This window comes from Pogona vitticeps, chromosome 2 (assembly GCF_051106095.1).
Source record: "Pogona vitticeps strain Pit_001003342236 chromosome 2, PviZW2.1, whole genome shotgun sequence".
In the NCBI taxonomy this organism is placed as follows: Eukaryota; Metazoa; Chordata; class Lepidosauria; order Squamata; family Agamidae; genus Pogona; species Pogona vitticeps.
This window is the reverse complement of record NC_135784.1, coordinates 191,235,168-191,254,263: the sequence shown is the minus strand read 5'-3', so window position 1 is coordinate 191,254,263 and position 19,096 is coordinate 191,235,168. Positions and strand designations below refer to the sequence as shown.

At 39.3% G+C, this 19,096-nt stretch overlaps 1 protein-coding gene across 7 annotated transcripts in view; it reads left to right on the top strand.

Moving 5' to 3' along the window:
• SPAG17 (sperm associated antigen 17) overlaps positions 1 to 19,096 on the top strand; it is a 111,795-nt gene that overhangs the window by 84,410 nt on the left and 8,289 nt on the right. For 3 of the 7 annotated variants that reach the window (XM_072991742.2, XM_072991739.2, XM_078386758.1), the window contains 6 exons: positions 1,527 to 1,569; positions 5,780 to 5,882; positions 10,760 to 10,813; positions 13,845 to 13,947; positions 15,336 to 15,456; positions 18,623 to 18,718. In XM_072991742.2, coding sequence (XP_072847843.2) covers positions 1,527 to 1,569; positions 5,780 to 5,882; positions 10,760 to 10,813; positions 13,845 to 13,947; positions 15,336 to 15,456; positions 18,623 to 18,718 — 520 coding nt within the window. Of the gene's footprint in view, positions 1 to 1,526; positions 1,570 to 5,779; positions 5,883 to 10,759; positions 10,814 to 13,844; positions 14,042 to 15,335; positions 15,457 to 18,622; positions 18,719 to 19,096 lie in introns of those variants that run through there. The other 4 variants (XM_072991740.2, XM_072991741.2, XR_012084165.2 and 1 more) reach the window with 4 other exon arrangements.

Here is a 19,096-nt window from a genome sequence, read left to right as displayed (position 1 = left end):
AAAAAACACAGTTAACTCATTCCAAAAGAGAAAATATTTTATCTCCTGTTTCTCAACTAGAAAAACTGAAAATTTGTCCTGGAGGAAAACCAGAAAAAACTGGCATTTTTTCCTTTTTTCTGATTTTTTTTCAGGCCTTTGCATGTTTGTGGATGGCATTTTATTTATTTCTGTGATGCATAAATGTGCTCAGATGAAACTCTTCCTTATTTTTCTGTTACGAGATCTCACAGTTATCTTCATCAGCCATGTAGCTGGGTTACAAACAGTAAATATATTTGATTCTTTAAAAAATACCAAGTTTAATAACGTGGGATATTGTGCTTCTGCATCCGCAATTCAAAATACCAGGAAATAGCCAGATATTCTTGCATAATATTGTGCCTACATTGCCAGCAGGAAAAAGGATGCCAAGCTTTACATAGCAAAGGATAGCCTGAATGTTGACAATACCAACATCAGCAGTAAGGATGGTGTATATGATATCCTCGCTCACTATCATTCATACCTGTCAAAAAACACCCCTGACAATTGCTTTGCATTTGGGTGATAAGTGGTTAACTGAGTGGCAGTAATTTCCACAACACTAAGTAGTTGCTAAAGGAGTCAGTTTCTGGGTTTTTTCCTTGCTTGGTGTAACTTAGTGAATGGTAGTGAGCAAGAGGGTTAGACTATCAAATGCCTGTTTGGCCAGGAAGGAGTTAAAACAGTCTCTTCATGAGAGTCAGCTAATTGCTGATCTAAAATCTATTTTTTTGTATGGGCAGTCTCCATTTTTAGAATTGTCCTGAAGAATGTTGATCTGCTCTGCTGCACAATAACACAGACATTGCACAACAGAGCAAATTAAAATTCAACAGGGCAATTCTAAAAATAGGGACAGCCCCCCCCCCCCAAAAAATTTTTTAACTTTGAAACTGGGCTTTGGATCAACAATTCAGTATCTGTAATGTCTTAGGTCTTTGGTTAATGGTTGTTAATGTCTATGAAACTGTTAGTAAATTCAAAGCTCTATTCAGGTCTCATGTCCATGTGTGTACTCTATAGCACTGTAGCCCCACCCCATCCACTGTTGTTTTCCCATGTGAAAGTGATGTATCGAAGGAGGATATCTGGTTGTGTCCATCAAGGCATCATATGTGAGTGAGAAGCTTGCTTTTTTCTGGCTTGGCTTGTATGAAAATTCTTCCTATATACAACCAGGTCTCCTCTTCAGATTTATCACTTTCACAGGAGGAAAGGGACAACAAAGGGGGTCAAGGCCAGAGCACTCCACTTCTTGAGTGTGGAGTACTGTATACATGTGAATATTTGTCATTGGTTAGCTCCAGTGAGAATGAATGAAATAAATCTGTTAAGTCAACACTTACGTAAGCCTTGTGGGTCTAATGGGTTTATTCTACTTAGACCTGACAACTGGATGTATGTTCCACAATGGTAAGTAATTGCTAATTATTTTGACATCTGAAACATGTTAAAAAATTTTAACTGGATCATACAATTCAAGCTATTTGTGTGCTTTGCAGTCTTTCCCTGCTCTTGAAGAAACTTCAGATCTCTGTACTAGAGGTAATAATTTGTTCTTGTGTTTTTAGAGGTTTAAAAACTTTGTTTGGCTTAAATCAGTAATGATCCATTTGTATAACATTTGCCTTCATTTACTTCAACTATTTTGCCTTCCCTTTCTTCTCTTTTAACCTGAAGTTTGCGTCGTCTCTGAATCAAAAATTTAAAACATAAGGAAGCAGTGTAACCATTATTCAAATATAATTTAGAAAACTAGAAGTCAAATCAGTAAATCTAGTTGCAAGTGCTTAAATAACAAATGTTCAGATATGAAATGTGCAGATCCAAGAGACTGAAAGATTAGTGGGGGAAAATGAGGCACTCTATGAAGACAGACCAGAATGGTTGAATTTGAAAGTGGCATGACAGAGCCACCACAGCCTTTTCATTTCTGTTGTTTCACTATCAACTCTAGTTACACACATTGTGCAAGTTGTAGACTGATGATCAAGAGCCCGCTTTTTTTAAGCACAAAGGAATCACTCCCTAATGATATGGTGATCCTATAACACTGGCAGATAGATGGAATGGTCGGATAAAGTGTAATGTGGGCGAATTTGGTGAACTCCTACCATCTGATTAGTATATCTCATTTTACTGTTGCCTTGATGTGTGGTTGTCTATGGTTTGGATGCTGCGTGCTCCCCGCATGCCCTCCCACAGCCCAAAGTAGTATGGCCAACAAAGAGGCAGAGTGCTGAGAGGGAGAAGGGAACAACATACCCCTCCCTATATAAATATGGGGGAGGTAGCAGGAGAAAGTACTTTACTATGAGGAAAAGACCAGTGGCAACACCAATGACCTCAGCAGTCAAGTCCTGTCCTGTTATCCAGATTCCATAGTTATTCCTTGGTTAGGGTAGAGGCAACTGGGAAGGAGTGGACATGTGTTATCTGTTCCCACCACTAGAGGAGAAAACAGCAGCTTAGGTGTCTGCATGCCTGCTACCAAAAGCTCGCTGCATATAGGGCAGGCAGTTTCGTCAGTATTGGAGTCCGAAGGCTCCTCCTTGCCCCAAGGCACTATGGGAAGAGTGGTTCCAAAGCTGGCCAGTTGGGAGACTCATGGGAGATAGATAATCAGTTTGTCTTGGTCAGCAGTAGGACAGCAGTGCTTCTTTTCTCTGACAAACATGGTCTTAACGGCAAGGGGGAAGGAGCTTCAGTGTCTGTAGGACTCCGCTGAGGTTTCTGCCCCAATTAACATTAATCATTATAAAGAGAAACACTAACATTTACCGATGCCCCAAAATTACAAGGGCACAATGAAGCATTCTGGAATGCTTTGTATAACTGCATTTGCAATACTAAAATGAAGTTTTTTATGAAAAAAAAAATTATATGAATTCCTTCAACAATTAATGTTTTTAAGTATGTGTAGAGCACACTTTTAACACACCAAGAATTCCATGATGGTGTAATATTATATAATACACTATAACTACAGTAAAACTGAACAAAAGACTTTTGAAATCCCATATAAGAAGCAAATGAAGCAGATTAAGCATAACTTGAATTTACAGTTCTGAAATGTTGAAGTACACAAAAGGGTTAGTTTTTCCAATTCTTTATCTTCAACTCTGACCATCCCCTTGAATTGCAATGTCAATGATCCAGACATTTCTTTGTTCTATTACTATTATGTCTGGAGTGTTACGTTCAAGGTGTCTATCAGTTTGGATCCAGAAATTCCACAAGATCTTGACCTCCTCATTTTCTGACACCTTCTCTCCCTAATGTTCCCAGGGGTTTTTGGAGGCTGGCAAGTTATATTTTTTGCATAATGACCAGTGCACTAATTTTGCCATTCTATCATGTCTAACTTTGTAATCTGTGCAGTCTTTGGACATTCACAGATGAGGAGTGACACAGTTTAATCATTTTCTTAGCAGAGTTGCCATTTGGAGCACTGATTCCTTGAATCTTAGTTTTCATCGCATTGGTTTGGAGTGCTTGTTCTTGTACAGCAAAAACCAAGCCTTCGTTTCTTGATCGTCCCCAATTTTAGCAATGCCCATGTTGAATTATTCTCATGCCTTCCATCAATATTTCTCAGGTGTTGTCCACATAGTGGTTTATTTTTCCAACTGTTTAATTTATTTTCAAATTGTTTTTTTAATATAGAAACTTTGTTTATGTTGTTTTCAAAATATTCTCCATTTTATACTAATATAATCATTTAGGCTTTTTTCCTCCTTTACTACCTGCTGTATCATGGCCTCAAATTTTTCGTGGTTAATATAATCTGTCCACATCACTTTTTGTCTGTAGTGCATGATGCGTGCTCATTGGTTTCTGTAGTTTTCAATCCAATTCTTCTAATTCATTTTGGGTCCAATCTATTATTCCAGCTGGGTATCTAATTGCTGGAACTGCCCATATGTTTATGGCTTTGATTGTATTTCCACCACTCAATTTTGATTTCAAGATTTTCTGCAGTCTTTGGATGTATTCCCTTTCTGTCAGATCTTTAACTTTTGTGTGGAAGATGTTGTCTGCTTCTAGTATTCCAAGGTATTTACAATTTTCATCATAATAGTGATTTTATAATATTGCCATTTTTAAATATATTCCATCTAGTTTTTGCCACATTATATAGATAGAGCTGCACATTTGTCAATTCCAAATTTCATTTGAATGTCTTCTCTAAATATTTGCACTTTGTTTTGCAATGATTCTATCTTGGTTGAACTTTTTGCATATAGTTTTAGGTCATCCATGTATACAATAGATTGATTTTTCCTGCTTGTTCTGAAATACGATAACCCAATTTAGTTTTATTTAAAATTGTTGATTCGTGAGATGTTAAAAACTAGCAGAGACAAAGAATCCCCATGGAATATTCCTCTTTTTATGCTAACTTTTCCATTTTCTTCACAATAGGTCATTAAGACGGTTTTCCATTTTTCCATGCTTTTTGTGAGGAACTTCTAAATATTTTTATTAATCCCATTTTTTTAAGGAAGGTGTTAATCCATCTGTGTGGCAATAAGTAAAATGCCTTTTTATAGTATATCCATGCAATGTTGAGATTTGTTTTTTCTCTTTTTGCATTCTTTAGTATTTTATCAGTATGTAAATGATCTTTCATGCCTCTTGTGTTTTTAAAGTTCTTTTTCTGTTCAGTTCGGTATAGGGAATTTTCAGTTAAGTAATTATATATTGATCTTGCAAGTACTCCCGTGAGAAGCTTGAATATTATTGGAAGGCATGTAATTGGTCAATAATTACTGGGTTCATTGCCCTTTTGATGATCTTTTATTAACAGAAATGTACTGCCTGTTGTCATCCAGTTTTCAGTTGTAGAATTTTTATGTGATTAAATTGCACTGCTGTGTGTTGATGGAGACTTGTTAAATTCTTTAACTAAAATCTGTGCAGTTTATCTGGTCCAGGTGCACTCCACTTTTTCTAATATTATATAACAGATACAAGTTTTCACCAAAAACATATGATGATGATGATGATGATGATGATGATGATGATGATGATGATGATGATGATGATGATGATGATGATGTTGTTCCAGTGCCACCTTCCAGTACATTTCCATGGCTGAGTGGGGATTTGAACCTAGGTCTTCTAATTCCTACTCCAATGCTGTATTCATTCCACTACATTTATTCTCATGATAACTATTACTGGCTCTCCATTGCCATTAAGATTTAGTACTAAGATTCCCACATGGCAGTGCTCCTTGACATCAAAACTGCTAGAATTCCAGAGGGAGTGTAGTTTAAACTCACATTTGCTAAGCAACTAATTACTACAATTGTCTTAAGGGAACAATACACCACATTACCTATTATTTATGTTGTTCATTTTGAACCAGGGGCATCTAAGAATTTCTACTAGTAGATTATTAAGTGTTTCCCCCTAGAGAAACAAGTCTACTTCTATAAAAAGATGGTTAATCATCCACTACAGTGGTCTTTGATGGGCAGATGCTTTAGTGGGCCTTACAGTCTATTTAGTAGGGCCCATACAAGATTCAAGGATCATTGCTTTTAAGATATAACATATAAGGATGTCCTCCTCCTTCAGAAAAGAAAGCAATGCTAGCATTTACAATGTGCCTTTAGTTAGCTTCTATGACCCTGAAAGAATAAATGTGCATGTAAAATATCTCTTTCTAATAGATAGTATGAAAATTGGCAACTGAGTTTTGTGCTTTTATGATCAGTAATTTTAATTTCCTCTTGTGTCCTTGCAGCTCAGATTGCAAAGATATATGAGCATGCAGTAACTTCTCATCTACAAAATCTACCAGGGGAGACACTCCTAAGGAAAACAGAAGAATATTGGCAGACGTTTCGGTAAGAGAATTTGTCAGAAATCATAACACTGGTCTGATAATCTTGTAATCTATATGTATGTGTGAAAGAGCAGAAATTAACCCATTTCATCTGCTAGGCAATTAAACAGATACTTATAAAGATTTAAAATCGGTGAGGCTGATGAGTTATTAAGAGGCTTTTCTTGGTAGGCATTTAGCATGTAACAAACAAATGTTCTTATCCTCAGAAAAAAAGGACATCCCAATATACTGATGTGTACTGTCAAAAGAATGGGTAACCATTGCAAGATTATCTGCTCCTACGTGACATCAAGAACACCAGCACTTCCTTCATCAGCAACAGCATTTGTAAAAATACTGTGTTCTTTTGAAAAAACTACAAGCTTGTTTTATGTATGAAAACAAAAAACTACGCAAACTGGAAGATTTTCTGGGCAAATATAGGGTTTTACAAGCACCACAGAACACAGTTTTTTCTACAAAATGGTGTTGACATGTGAAGTGAAGATGAAGTTAACTATTTGCCCTGTGAGTGATTTAGTGTAACTAGAGATTACCTGAATCAATTGCATGAATGTAGTTAATTTAAACATTTGTTCAAATCATGGCAGATAAATAAGAATAAAGATTCTTGAAATAAAGGCATAGTACCAAGGAGATTAAGTGAATTTCAGACAAACTATAATGCAGTGGTTAAATGAAAAATGTAACGTAGGATAAATTGAATTAAAGTATCAGACAAAGTTAGAAAATGCAAAATTAGTTATAGCTACAAAAAGTCCTTTCTAAAATATTTGCCCTTATGGTTGTTGTGGGCTTTCTTCACACTACATCAGAACACCCCTTCATGGATTGCTGTCTCCCCTTCACTCATTTAAAAAGCTAGGAAGGTGATGCTCAAAATCCTCCAAGGCAGGCTTCAGCAGTATGTGGACTGAGAACTCCCAGAAGTACAAACTGGATTCCGAAGGGGCAGAGGAACTAGAGACCAAATGGCTAACATGCGCTGGATTATGGAGAAAGCCAGAGAGTTCCAGAAAAATATCTACTTCTGCTTCATTGATGATGCAAAAGCCTTTGACTGTGTGGACCACAGCAAATTATGGCAAGTCCTTAAAGAAATGGGAGTGCCTGACCACCTTATCTATCTCCTGAGAAACCTATACGAGGGACAGGAAGCAACAGTTAGAACTGGATATGGAACAACTGATTGGTTCAAAATTGGTACGACAAGGTTGTATATTGTCCCCCTGCTTATTTAACTTATATGCAGAATACATCACACAAAAGGCTGGACTGGAGGAATCCCAAACTGGAATTAAGATTGCCGGAAGAAATATCAACAACCTCTGATATGCAGATGATACCACTCTGATGGCAGAAAGTGAGGAGGAATTAAAGAACCTCTTAATGAGAGTGAAAGAGGAGAGTGCAAAAAACGATCTGAAACTCAACATCAAAAAAGCTAAGATCATGGCCACTGGTCCCATCACCTCCTGGGAAATAGAAGGGGAAGATATGGAGGCAGTGACAGATGTTACTTTCTTGGGCTCCATGATCACTGCAGATGGAGACAGCAGCCACGAAATTAAAAGACGCCTGCTTCTTGGGAGGAAAGCAATGACAAACCTTGACAGCATCTTAAAAAGCAGAGACATCACCTTGCCAACAAAAGTCTCAATAGTCAAAGCTATGGTTTTTCCTGTTGTGATGTATGGAAGTGAGAGCTGGACCATAAAGAAAGCTGACCACCAAAGAATTGATGCCTTTGAATTGTGAAAGTGCCAGAGGAGGCTCTTGAGAGTCCCCTGGACTGCAAGGAGAACAAACCTATCACTTCTAAAGGAAATCAACCCTGAGTGCTCACTGGAAGGACAGATCCTGAAGCTGAGGCTCCAATACTTTGGCCATCTCATGAGAAGAGAAGACTCCTTGGAAAAGACCCTGATGTTGGGAAAGTGGAGAAGGCAAGAGGAGAAGGGGACGACAGAGGATGAGATGGTTGGACAGTGTCATCGAAGCAACCAACATGAATTTGACACAACTCCAGGAGGCAGTGGAAGATAGGAGGGCCTGGCGAGTTCTGGTCCATGGGGTCATGAAGAGTCGGATACGACTAAACGACGATGACATCAGAACACAGACAGAGTTCTGACTCCTGTCCTCTGAAGATGCCAGCCACAGAGACTGACAAAACGTTAGGAAAAAAAAACCTTAAGAACATGGCCAAACAACCCGGAAAACCCACAACAACCATCTGATCCCGGCTGTGAAAGCCTTCGAGAATATTTGCCCTTAGTTTTTTTTAACCAACAATGGAACCAATTACCTCAGGAGATGGTGAGTGCTTCTATGCTGGAGGCATTCAAGGGAAAATTAGACAGCCATCTTTCAGATATACTTTGATTTGGATTCCAGCATTGTGCAGCGGGTTGGACTCTGTGGCTTTATAGCCCTCTCTCAACTCCATTGTTCTATGATTCTATGACTATATTTTGTGCAATGTCCCAGTGGCATAAAGACAACATTGTGCTACAGCAAATAACTGGATGCAGGTCTCACAGTTCCACGTGGCCCCTGATTGTTTCACCAAACTAGGAGCTCACGCTACATGCCACTCAGCTGCCACTAGTTGATTTCATCAGCAATACTTATTATTAATGACAGATGTCCAGGCAATATATCATTTTAAAAAGGAACCAAATAGAAATTGTTTATTGATACAGGTGTTGACAGAACAAGCAATGTTGTTAATTCTAATACAAACCTTCTTCTTTATCCACCCTCAATCATCACTCTCCAGCCCGAACTCCACAACTCTCTCAACTCTCTAACACTCTTAACTCTCCATCTCAAAACCCTATCTCAAAACCTTATTTCTAAAACCATATCTAAAACTCTTCTTCCTCCTGCTGAGTTTCTTCTACCTTGTGATTCCACCCCTCCAACACTCCCATTGGTCTATGCAAATAGCATATGAATATTCATGACCTGGGCGAACACCACATTAGGTTTATCCTGTGTTATAGAGAGTAGTGGGAATGTGAAATGGAATGAAAAGCAAAAAAGAACTGTGCTGAATCTGATTTGTTTTCAAGTGGAGAAAATTGATGGTCGCTGACAAGCAGAAGATGAGACACTTAGCATATGAGCGATAAACATACCGGTACAGTAGCCCCAGGCAATATTTCTGTTCTGGTAATATTTGAGAAACTGAGGTCATGGTTATACTGTTGATTTGCATCGGTTTCAGCTCCAATGTATTTTAAATCAATTTACAATCAAATGATTTTGTATCACTGTTCGCATTCACTTTAAAAAAATATTACTTCAATATAAGGTAGGGGCTTAAAACCACTTTGGGAAACTATGTGAAGTTTTAAATTATTTCATTAACCAGCATGTTTGCAGATCATATTTTCCATGTTGTATAGTGTTTCTTTGGTTTTCAGGCATCCTTTTTTTCTTTTAAAAAAATAATTTTAAGTGGCATATCACTACAGTGAGGCAGTGTTAAAGTTTTTTTTAAATAAATTTAAAAATATATTTTAAACTAATGGCAGTGTCCCTGCCATCTGCAGCCACCCACAAAGGCAGTACAATATGACAAGGGCTTCACATTGCCCAGAGTGAATCGATTTCACAAGTGTGTTAAATTACATAATCGATTTCACAAGTGTGTTAAATTACATAAAGAATCGATGTCACAAGTGTGTTAAATTACATAATCGATTTCACAAGTGTGTTAAATTGCATAAAGAATCGATGTCACAAGTGTGTTAAATTACATAAAGAGTCGATGTCACAAGTGCGTTAAATTAAAAAACTCCTGTAGGCCTCTAATTACAAAAACTTGGTTTGCGGTCAAAAAGAAGTGGGTTTCAATGTTATGTACGTAGCTGTGATTTTTAAAATCAATTTTAATTATGCAAAACCCAATCCAACAGCGGTTCTTATTTGTCAGTGTAACCACACACTGGGTTCAGGCTTTCGGGCAGTAGGTTGATAATGGCCAGGGGCTTCTTTCCTGCCCTTCAGTTCTCTGCTGTTTACATGTCTCATAATTCCACCTGTATTCTAGACATCATGCCTGGTTAACCCTTACACGTAAGGAATAATAGGTTAAATATCAGATATGGAATGTGCAAGGCAGGTAACTTTCGCCCCCTTGTTGCTGCTGTTTGGCAAAGTAGGAAGGGGTAATGTTTGAGTCTGAAATGGGAGATCAGACTACAGTTTAAAAAAAAGTTTGAGAAGCTTACATTATCTGTCTGCGGGAGAGAGCCAGATATGCATGGATTAAGTTCTAGCAGTGCTCTGGCAAGGCAGGGGGTCAAATGATTCCAGGGTCTGCAGCCAGTATGGTAAATCCCTGACTCCTCACCCCACTTCTTCACCTGTCTTATCCAAGAAAGCTTCTAGCTCCTCTCTTCTGTTCCAGTCCTACTTTAGTGTCTCTGATTATTGTTCTTTTAATCTATCTTCTCTGTGCTTGACTGGAAGAATGGCAGGAAGAGCCACAAATCTACCATTACTAAATGCAGATCTTGGAATCATGCAACCTTGCCTTGCCTGAGCAGCACTAGGACCTTGTATGGGTGGCACTAGAGCTTAACTCATGTATAGATGTTTATGTCTTTATGGACAAGAACTGACTGACACACGAAGTACCTTTTTTTTTACAAAAAAGATTAATCAAAAAAAGTGGTACTTAAGAGGACATTTTAAAATGTTTTGGATATTGCTTATTATTTTACTGTTAATATGAATAACAATTTGTTTTATTGTAATTAATATTTTTAACCTTATTTTAAAAATGTTGTGGCATTTTTAGAAAGCCGTGTTATGTGTCCCAACAGTAACATTTTACGAACATTTTTGTTTTCCTTCATGCAGCCAGGAAGGGGAAGTGCAGGTATCTGTCTGGCAGGTCAAGTTAGCACAGACCAGGTAACGGTGTTGTTAGCTTTAGTATATGCTTTAGAAGCCAAAAGCTGTGAGGATGTGGGGGGACAGTGTTGCTGAGATCTGTAGAGAACTGAATGAAGCTCTTCATTATTGTACTGTGTTTATAGAGCATTTCCTGCAATATAAATACAGTGGTGCCTCGTATAACGAGTGCCTCGTATAACGAGGAATCCACATAACAATGGCTTTTTTGCGATCGCTTTTGTGATCGCATACCGATGTTACCTATGGGGGAAAATCGCTTTGCGATGTTTTCCCCATAGGCACCATTTGCCGGCTGAGCAAGCGGACGTTCGCTCGGGAGGAGGTGGGGGAATCTTCCCACCTCCTCCTGCCCGATCACCTGCCTGTCAGCCAGCTGAAAACCCGGCGTTCGCTCGGGAGGAGGTGGGGGAATCTTCCCACCTCCTCCTGCCCGATCGCCGGCCTGTCAGCCGGCTGAAAAACCGGCGTTCGCTCGGGAGGAGGTGGGGGAATCTTCTCACCTCCTCCTGCCTGATCGCCGGCCTGTCAGCCGGCTGAAGTCTGGCTATGCTTCCGACCCTCCCCCCACAGCTTGGATCCGAGCCGCGGGGGAAGGGTGGTGGGATCTGGATGCCTTTCAGGCATCCCGGGCTTGGATCCCACCCGCCGCCGGTTACCCATGGTTTGGGTAACCGGCAGGGGGTGGGATCCAAGCCCGGGATGCCTGAAAGGCATCCGGACCCCCCACTCTCCCCCCGCGGCTTGGATCCGAGCCACGGCGGCTAGCCCAGCCATGGCCGGACTCTAGGGAGTCCAGCCATGCCTGAGGTAGCCGCCGCGGGTCAGATCCAAGCCGCGGGGGGAGGGAGAAAACCGGATAATCCCCTTCCTATTAGAACGGATTATCCGGTTTTCAATGCATCTCTATGGGAAAACTCGTTTCACTGAACGATGTTTTCCCATAGCGATGTTTTTTTTAGAACGAATTAACCTCGCTATGCGAGGCACCACTGTACTAAAGTAGCAGTTCTAACCAGAATTCCACAGCTTTGCCAGTGGTGATGAGTGTCCTTTCTCCAGCAAAGGCACTGCTTATATTAGAGACATTTTCTTTTCCTCCAACATTTGAGATCGCCTTCATCCTGCAAGTTGGACTTTTGCGAACACAACAGCAATGGCTTGCTGATGCCTTCTGAAGATACAAACCAAAGAGACACACTACATCTTCTTTGTTTCACTTACTGCTGAGCAAAGGGAATAAGAGTTTTTGTTGTTGTACTATTACATGAGGCAGCATCAAAGCATTTTTTAAAAAGCCCACCTTTCAAGAGAAGAAGAAAAGGAGAAGTAGCTTTTAAAATTTTAACCAGTGAGTTGGCTTTTGGAGAAACTACAGACAAGGAATTCAAACAATAAGAAGGGAATGACATTTTTCTTCCTTATTCTCTGTAGAAGGGAGTGAAAGTTAGGGAAGGGCCTGAAACTTTTTTTCTTTGTCCTTGCCTGCCAGTCCTGCATATTTTTATCTCATTTTTGATTGGACAGCCTCCCTGATAGATGGTGGGAATGCTGTAGACATAATATATCTTGACTTCAGCAAAGCCCTTGGCAAAGTGCCCCATGATATTCTGATTAGCAAAATGACCGGGTGTGATACAGTAACTATCAGGTGGGTCCACAGTTGGATATAGATTTGTACTCAATGACTCATACGCAAACTAAAACTGGAAGAAGGTAACAAGTGGGGTACCACAAAACTCAGTCCTGGGTTCGGTGCTCTTAAACATTTTTATTAATAACTTGGATGAGGGAGTGCAGGAATACTTTTCAGATTTGTGGATGACACAGCATTGGGTGGAATAGCTAACTCTTGAAGACAGAAACAAAATTCAAAAAGATCTTGATCAGCTTGAGCACTGGGCTCAACAAAAGAGTGAAATTTAACATGGACAAGTGCAAAGTTCGGTACCTAGGGCGAAAAACACAAATGCACAATTACAAGATGGGGGATACTTGGCTCAGTAATACTGTGAGTGAGAAGGATATTGGAATTGTTGTAGATCACAAGCTGAATATAAGCCAACAGTGCAATGTGGTGGCAAAAAGAAAGAAAGAAAAAAAGAAAGAAAGAAAGAAAAGTGCTCTTTTAGGCTGCATTAACAGAAGTATAGTTGCCAAATCATATGAAGTATTAGCACCCCTCTATTTGGCATTGAACAGGCCTCTACATGAGTAGAGTTCTGGACACCACACTTTAATAAGGATGATTGTCAACAAACTGGAGCAAGTTCAGAGGGCAACAAGATTATCAGTGGACTGGAAACCAAGCCTTATGAGGAAAGACTGAAAGAACTGGGCATGTTTAGCCTTGAGAAGAGAGAACTGAGGGGAGATATGATAGCACTTTTCAAATATTTGAAAGGCTGTCATACAGGGGCAGGATCTGTTCCTGATCGTCCCAGAGTGCAGGACACATAAGTACTGGCTCAAGTTACAGTAAAGTTTCAGTTGAATATGAGGAAAATCATCTTAAGTGTTAGAGCAGTATGATAATGGAACCAAGTACCTTGAGAGGTAGTGAGTGCTCCAAAACTGCAGGCATTCAAGAGGTTGGACAACCATTTGCTAGATCTGCTTTCATTTGGATTTCTGCATTCAGCAAGGGCTTGGACTTGATGGCCTTATAGTCTCTCTCCAAACCGATTATTCTGTGATTTTATGACTGGTGAAGGAAAGAAGTAGTCATTTCTTTCATTTCCATTATATTTCTCTAGGAGAGAGTCATTAGCTCTACTGGTACATCCTTCATTTTCTAATGCAAGGAATGGGAAGAAATGGAGAAATTTTCTCTTTAATCGTTTTGTTAAAGTTCTGAAACAGTGATGATATCCATCTCAGGTTGAGAAGTCAACATATGCAGTTTTTCATTTTTAGATATTCTAAACCAGGCCACGGATAAAGAAAGCTCTGGATAAATTACTTGAAAATAGTGTGAAACCATTACAGCATAATGTATTTTCTTTCCTTCTCCTGTTTCAAAACTCGATAGGCAAGAACTTGAGAATGGAAAGGAATGTCTTACGAAGATAAGGAACAAAGTAATCCCTCCCTACTTCAAATCAGAATTTGGCATGGAATTTCTACAAAAGGAGGTAATTGGGATGTTGGAGGTTGAGAAACTTAGATCAGCGCAAACCATTGCATTGTGATCATAAAATATTCCTTACAACTGGGAATGCAAAAATCTCTTAATCTCTGTTGTTGTGTTTCTTTGGACTGAACATAAAACTGAACCTCAAATACGAACCCCATTTCTTCTCACATTTGTTTCTTGCCAAGTTGGGAGACTTTTGCACTACATGGGAATTCGTGCATATTTTGTTTATATTCTTTTCCCAATATACACACTTAAAAAAATAATTTCTTAATGTGTATGTGTATTTTCTCCTTTGGTTGAAGTGAGTTTATGTGCATTTTTCAAGAACTGCGGTGTACGTTTATTTATGTATAATCCAAAAAGGAAGCTTAGCCCACAGCGCCACCACGAGGGACTTGGTGGCGCTGTGGGCTAAACCGCAGAAGCCTGTGCTGCAGGGTCAGAAGACCAAGCAGTCGTAAGATCGAATCCACGCGACGGCGTGAGCGCCCGTCGCTTGTCCCAGCTCCCGCCAACCTAGTGGTTCGAAAGCATGCAAATACAAGTAGATCAATAGGGACCACCTTGGTGGGAAGGTAACAGCGTTCCGTGTCTAAGTCGCACTGGCCATGTGTTCACGGAAGGTTGTCTTCGGACAAAACGCTGGCTCTATGGCTCGGAAACAGGGATGAGCACCGCCCCCTAGAGTCGAACACAACTGGACAAAAATTGTCAAGGGGAACCTTTACCTTTACCAAAAAGGAAAAAAGAACATGAAATTCATTATTTCTTGAAGATGACAGGAAATTTGTTAATAGGCTTGTGACTGAAACTGAAAAGAAAGACTATGGAAATTATGTGGCCATCCCATGCTAGCATACTCCCTTGGTCCGTGTACTGGATGTACCTTTTGGCAGTGAAATAAACTAACTCTGTCAACCTCACCACCTCACTTGCTTCTATGGATTTGCCTTCAACCTCTCAGAGAGAATGAACCTCCCAAGTGAACATTTGTATCACTTGCAACAAATATAACTTTATATTTTTGAGGTTTAGGATCCAATGACATTAGAAGGCCTTGGAGAATATGAGTTAGTATCAATGCTTGCATTCTTTGAAGCTAGAATATGTTTTATGGCAATTGATTGCTGTAGATTTGCAATCTTGCTGTCACCTGCAATCACGCAAATCCCATTAAACTTGGCCAGGTTCTTACTCTGTTTTCTTCATCTTCCTAAATAAAAAGAAGAACTCTGTTGTATTGTAAATTTCAAGGTATCTGTATCCGGAAACACATTTTTTTATCTATTGTGGAGGAACTTTTTTTGGACTGTTATTTTGAAAGTTTCTCTTGGTAAGTGCATTTCTGGTTTGTTTTTGTTTGTTTCCTTTTTTTCATTAAAGCTTCCTGATATCGAGCATCTTTCAAAAATGCTTCCGCCATTCCCAGGGAAAGAAAATAAGGAACCATTGCTGAGTACAATTACAGAATCTATTGAAAGCAAAACTGCTGGATACAGTTCAGGTAATACAGATTATCTGCTGAGTTTGTTTGGTACCCTTTTTGCTCATACGGTCAGCATATTTGAACATGTTGGCGATATTTCCAAGTTCATTGAATTTTTTTCCACTCTGCTGTGCTGCTGAAGAACGCATTGGCACACAGGAGACAAAATAGAAGGTGCTTCCCTCCTTCCCAGGACAGTTGGAATGATCACTAATACAAACACAAATGGATTACAAGGGATCATTTTGTTTCCCCCCACAATGGACAAAATTCTCTTCTGTAAAGTTAATATGGTGCAAACCAGACAACATTGTCATCTGGTGCTAGTAGTATTTCATTCAAATCAATTGAAAACTTCCTATCTCTACCTTTCAGGTTCTGAGGTTTCCTAGGGCTCCTTTTTTCTTTCCTTCTGTTTTGCATGAGAAACCTTGGGGAGCCTTGGGATTGGCGAGTGGAAGCCTTTAATAGTGCAAAGTTGAAATTTTGCACTATTCCGCTTGCCTGTCCCAAGGCTTCTAAAGGCATTTCATGACAAAAGGGATCCCTAGGGAGCCTTGGAACTTATAATATCATCCAGTATGTGCCATGTAACTTTATATGAACAGGATTTTGGACACTGTATAGACTTGACTTTCTTTTCCCCCCATCACCCAAACCACACATTGCCTCTTCATGTGCTAATGTTATCAAACACCTGTTTTAGCCATATGCACACATAGCAAAGTAGGCTCCAGCATCATAAAAATGTCCTCTGCCTTCTGTCTAAAGTATATCATGCTCCTTTTCTTGGCTCACCACAGCCAAAGTAATAGTATAAATAATTCTCACAATGTGTCTTATATTTACTTCATTGGTCTTCCTAGAGAATTTTTAAAACATCAGTACTCTTTGTGTCTCTTTATGTTTGAGTTACTACCAGAACAAGTGGTTTCAAGCTTAATTTTTTCATGGCTATAGCACTGATCATGAGTCTTTTTAAAAGACAGAAGAAAATGTTTGTCCCTGGCTACAGAGGCGCATAATTAGAAAGTTGCTTATCCACACATGAAAAAAGGAGTATTCAGAAGAAGCCCTTGGCCTGAGAGATTTTGAAGGGAGAAGCAGTGATGAGAGTGTAAAATTTTCTGATGTCCTAAAATCCAGTTGTAATTAGAAAACGTGAATGCTAAAGGGTTAGCAAAAAATAGAAAGCAGGCTATGTGCATACCTGTGTACATGTGGTAATTTAGTGTGTCTGGAGAAAAAACTTAATGCACTAACCAGCATTTCACTCTACCATTAGAATGTCGGTTGTCTTTTTAAAAGCATGTGTGCAACACCTGGTGAAGCCATAGGGTGGACTGGGGTAGTTTCCAGTGACCATACACAGGCCTTCAGAATCCTAAATAGCTTCTCATCCTTCATAACTAGCAGAAGCAGAACTGATTAAGCAGAAAAAAGGATTTTTTTTCTTAATTTGCATAACTTATAGAATTCATTTTTTAAAAAAAATGATGCTCAGAATTTGGATTACCCTGGTACAGAATCAATGACTTTTCAGTATAGAGGGGCATATGATACAATCCCAGCTAAACCCCCTTAATGTTTATGGATGCATAATTCAGAAGACTTCTGTGCTGTGGTGCTTTATTTAGAAAGCTGGCCATCTGCTTTGACAACTGACGGTTTATGAAGTACTGGAAGATCTTATTACTGTAACATGTACAGATTTTTTAAAAGGTACAGTGGTGCCTCGCTTAACGATTTTAATTGGTTCAAAAAAAATTGCTATGGGAAAACATTGTTAAGCGAAACACGTTTTCCCATAGAGATGCATTGAAAACCGGATAATCCGTTCCAATAGGAACGGATTGCCGTCCTTAAGCGAAAATTGCCATAGGAAACATCTTTAAGCGAAACGCGGTTCCCCAATTGAAATGCATTGAAACCTATTCAATGCATTTCAATGGTGAAAAAAAAATTCACAAAAAATTTAAAAAGACTCAGAACAAAGCCAAATTAATTTAACGAAGGTTTTATTAGGTGCACTAACGATTCCAAGTATTTTAAACATTTTTTAAACATTTGAGAATATTTTGAAAATAGCAAAAAACGGGGCTGTCAAAAAAAAAACGTTAAGCGAAACGGGGGACCTAAAACCAAAAACGTTAAGTGAAACATGGTCCCAAAATCACTAAGTGAAAATCGCCCATAGGGGAAATCGTTAAACGGAGCGCAAGATCGCTCCGAAAGAGCCATCGTTAAGCGAATTTTTCGTTAAACGAAGCAATCGTTAAGTGAGGCACCACTGTAGTTATAAAAATAATATTTAGCCTTCACACTTCTTACTTTTCATCTCCCTTTATGAGCTTCCTAGAGGAAGCTTTTTTCTCTGTCTCGCCCCATCACAGCTGGTCAGAACACAAGAGAGGCCTTCTCTGTCACTGACCACCCCACAAGTAGGCAAAGACCTTTCTCCTCAGGCAGGATTTTCTCAGTAACTGGCTGTCTAAGAGGGGGTTCCTAAAATCCACTTTGGGCTTCCTAAGGAGAAAGGTGTGGGACAGAGGGAGGGATAAAAGCTCACATTTTTCCCTCTTGACACACCCAGAAAATCTGCAGCCTTACTCTGTTATTGGTTGCCGGTTAGAACTTGTCACTATCTTGTCAGGCTTGACAAGAAATTATTGTCAGTAAAATTCAAACTACACTTCTGTTGTCGCTTACCCTCCATGATACACTGGTGAAAACATACGAGTCTGCTTTACAGTATATAGATTCAGGTCCTTTGTTCATCAAGTCCTCTGTTGCCTGCTGTAATTGGCAGCAACACATTAAAGCTTCAGGGAAGACCACTCCCAGCTTTCCCTCTGCAAGATACTCCTTTGGTAGAAGTCACTACAGAGTGATCATAGAAATTACGATGCGTGAAAAGTATTCTCTGTCATTCAGCTATGAAGCTCCATGTGCGTGAAAAGACCCAGTATCTTTTATTGTAGATAAAAGGACCTGGCTGTGGAATACTTCTTTATTAATGCACAAAATCCTGAGTTCTTCTGTACATGCCCTGTTAAAATGGATAGGAACTATTCATGAGCCACAGTGTTGTGTATAGTTCCCTTTAATTTCACTAGAGTTTACCCTTTGTATTTAGAATGTAAAGCCTTTTTTAAAAATTCAAATAACAAATTTATCTTCATAGAAGATCACTCCACCAAGCATTCTGGAGATTTACACCCTGATCTATCAGTTGGCTCTTCATTCTGTGCTGCGGTCTATCCAGCTCTCTCTGGAACAGGTAAATCAAAGAGCTTGAAGATCCATGTTGGATGCTCAGAACTTCTTGCTCCTGTTTGCCCTAATATCTCATTATTTATTATTAAACATGCTGCTTTTCACTGTTCATTTTCTCTGCTATGTGTGACACATTGTTTGAGTGAAACAATAGGACTTGTCACAGACACACACACACACTTGAATCATTCCTGTGTATTTTTAAAATCCTGATCATTTTATGTACTGATATATTGTTCGAACAACTGGTTATTCTCAGGCAGGACATGATTGAGAATCTTGAAATACAGTATAATCATGCAGTCGATGGGCTTGAGATCTGTGACGTGTATATCCAAAGTTGCTGATATAGAACTATAGGAGCTTTACTGAAGGGGGCAGA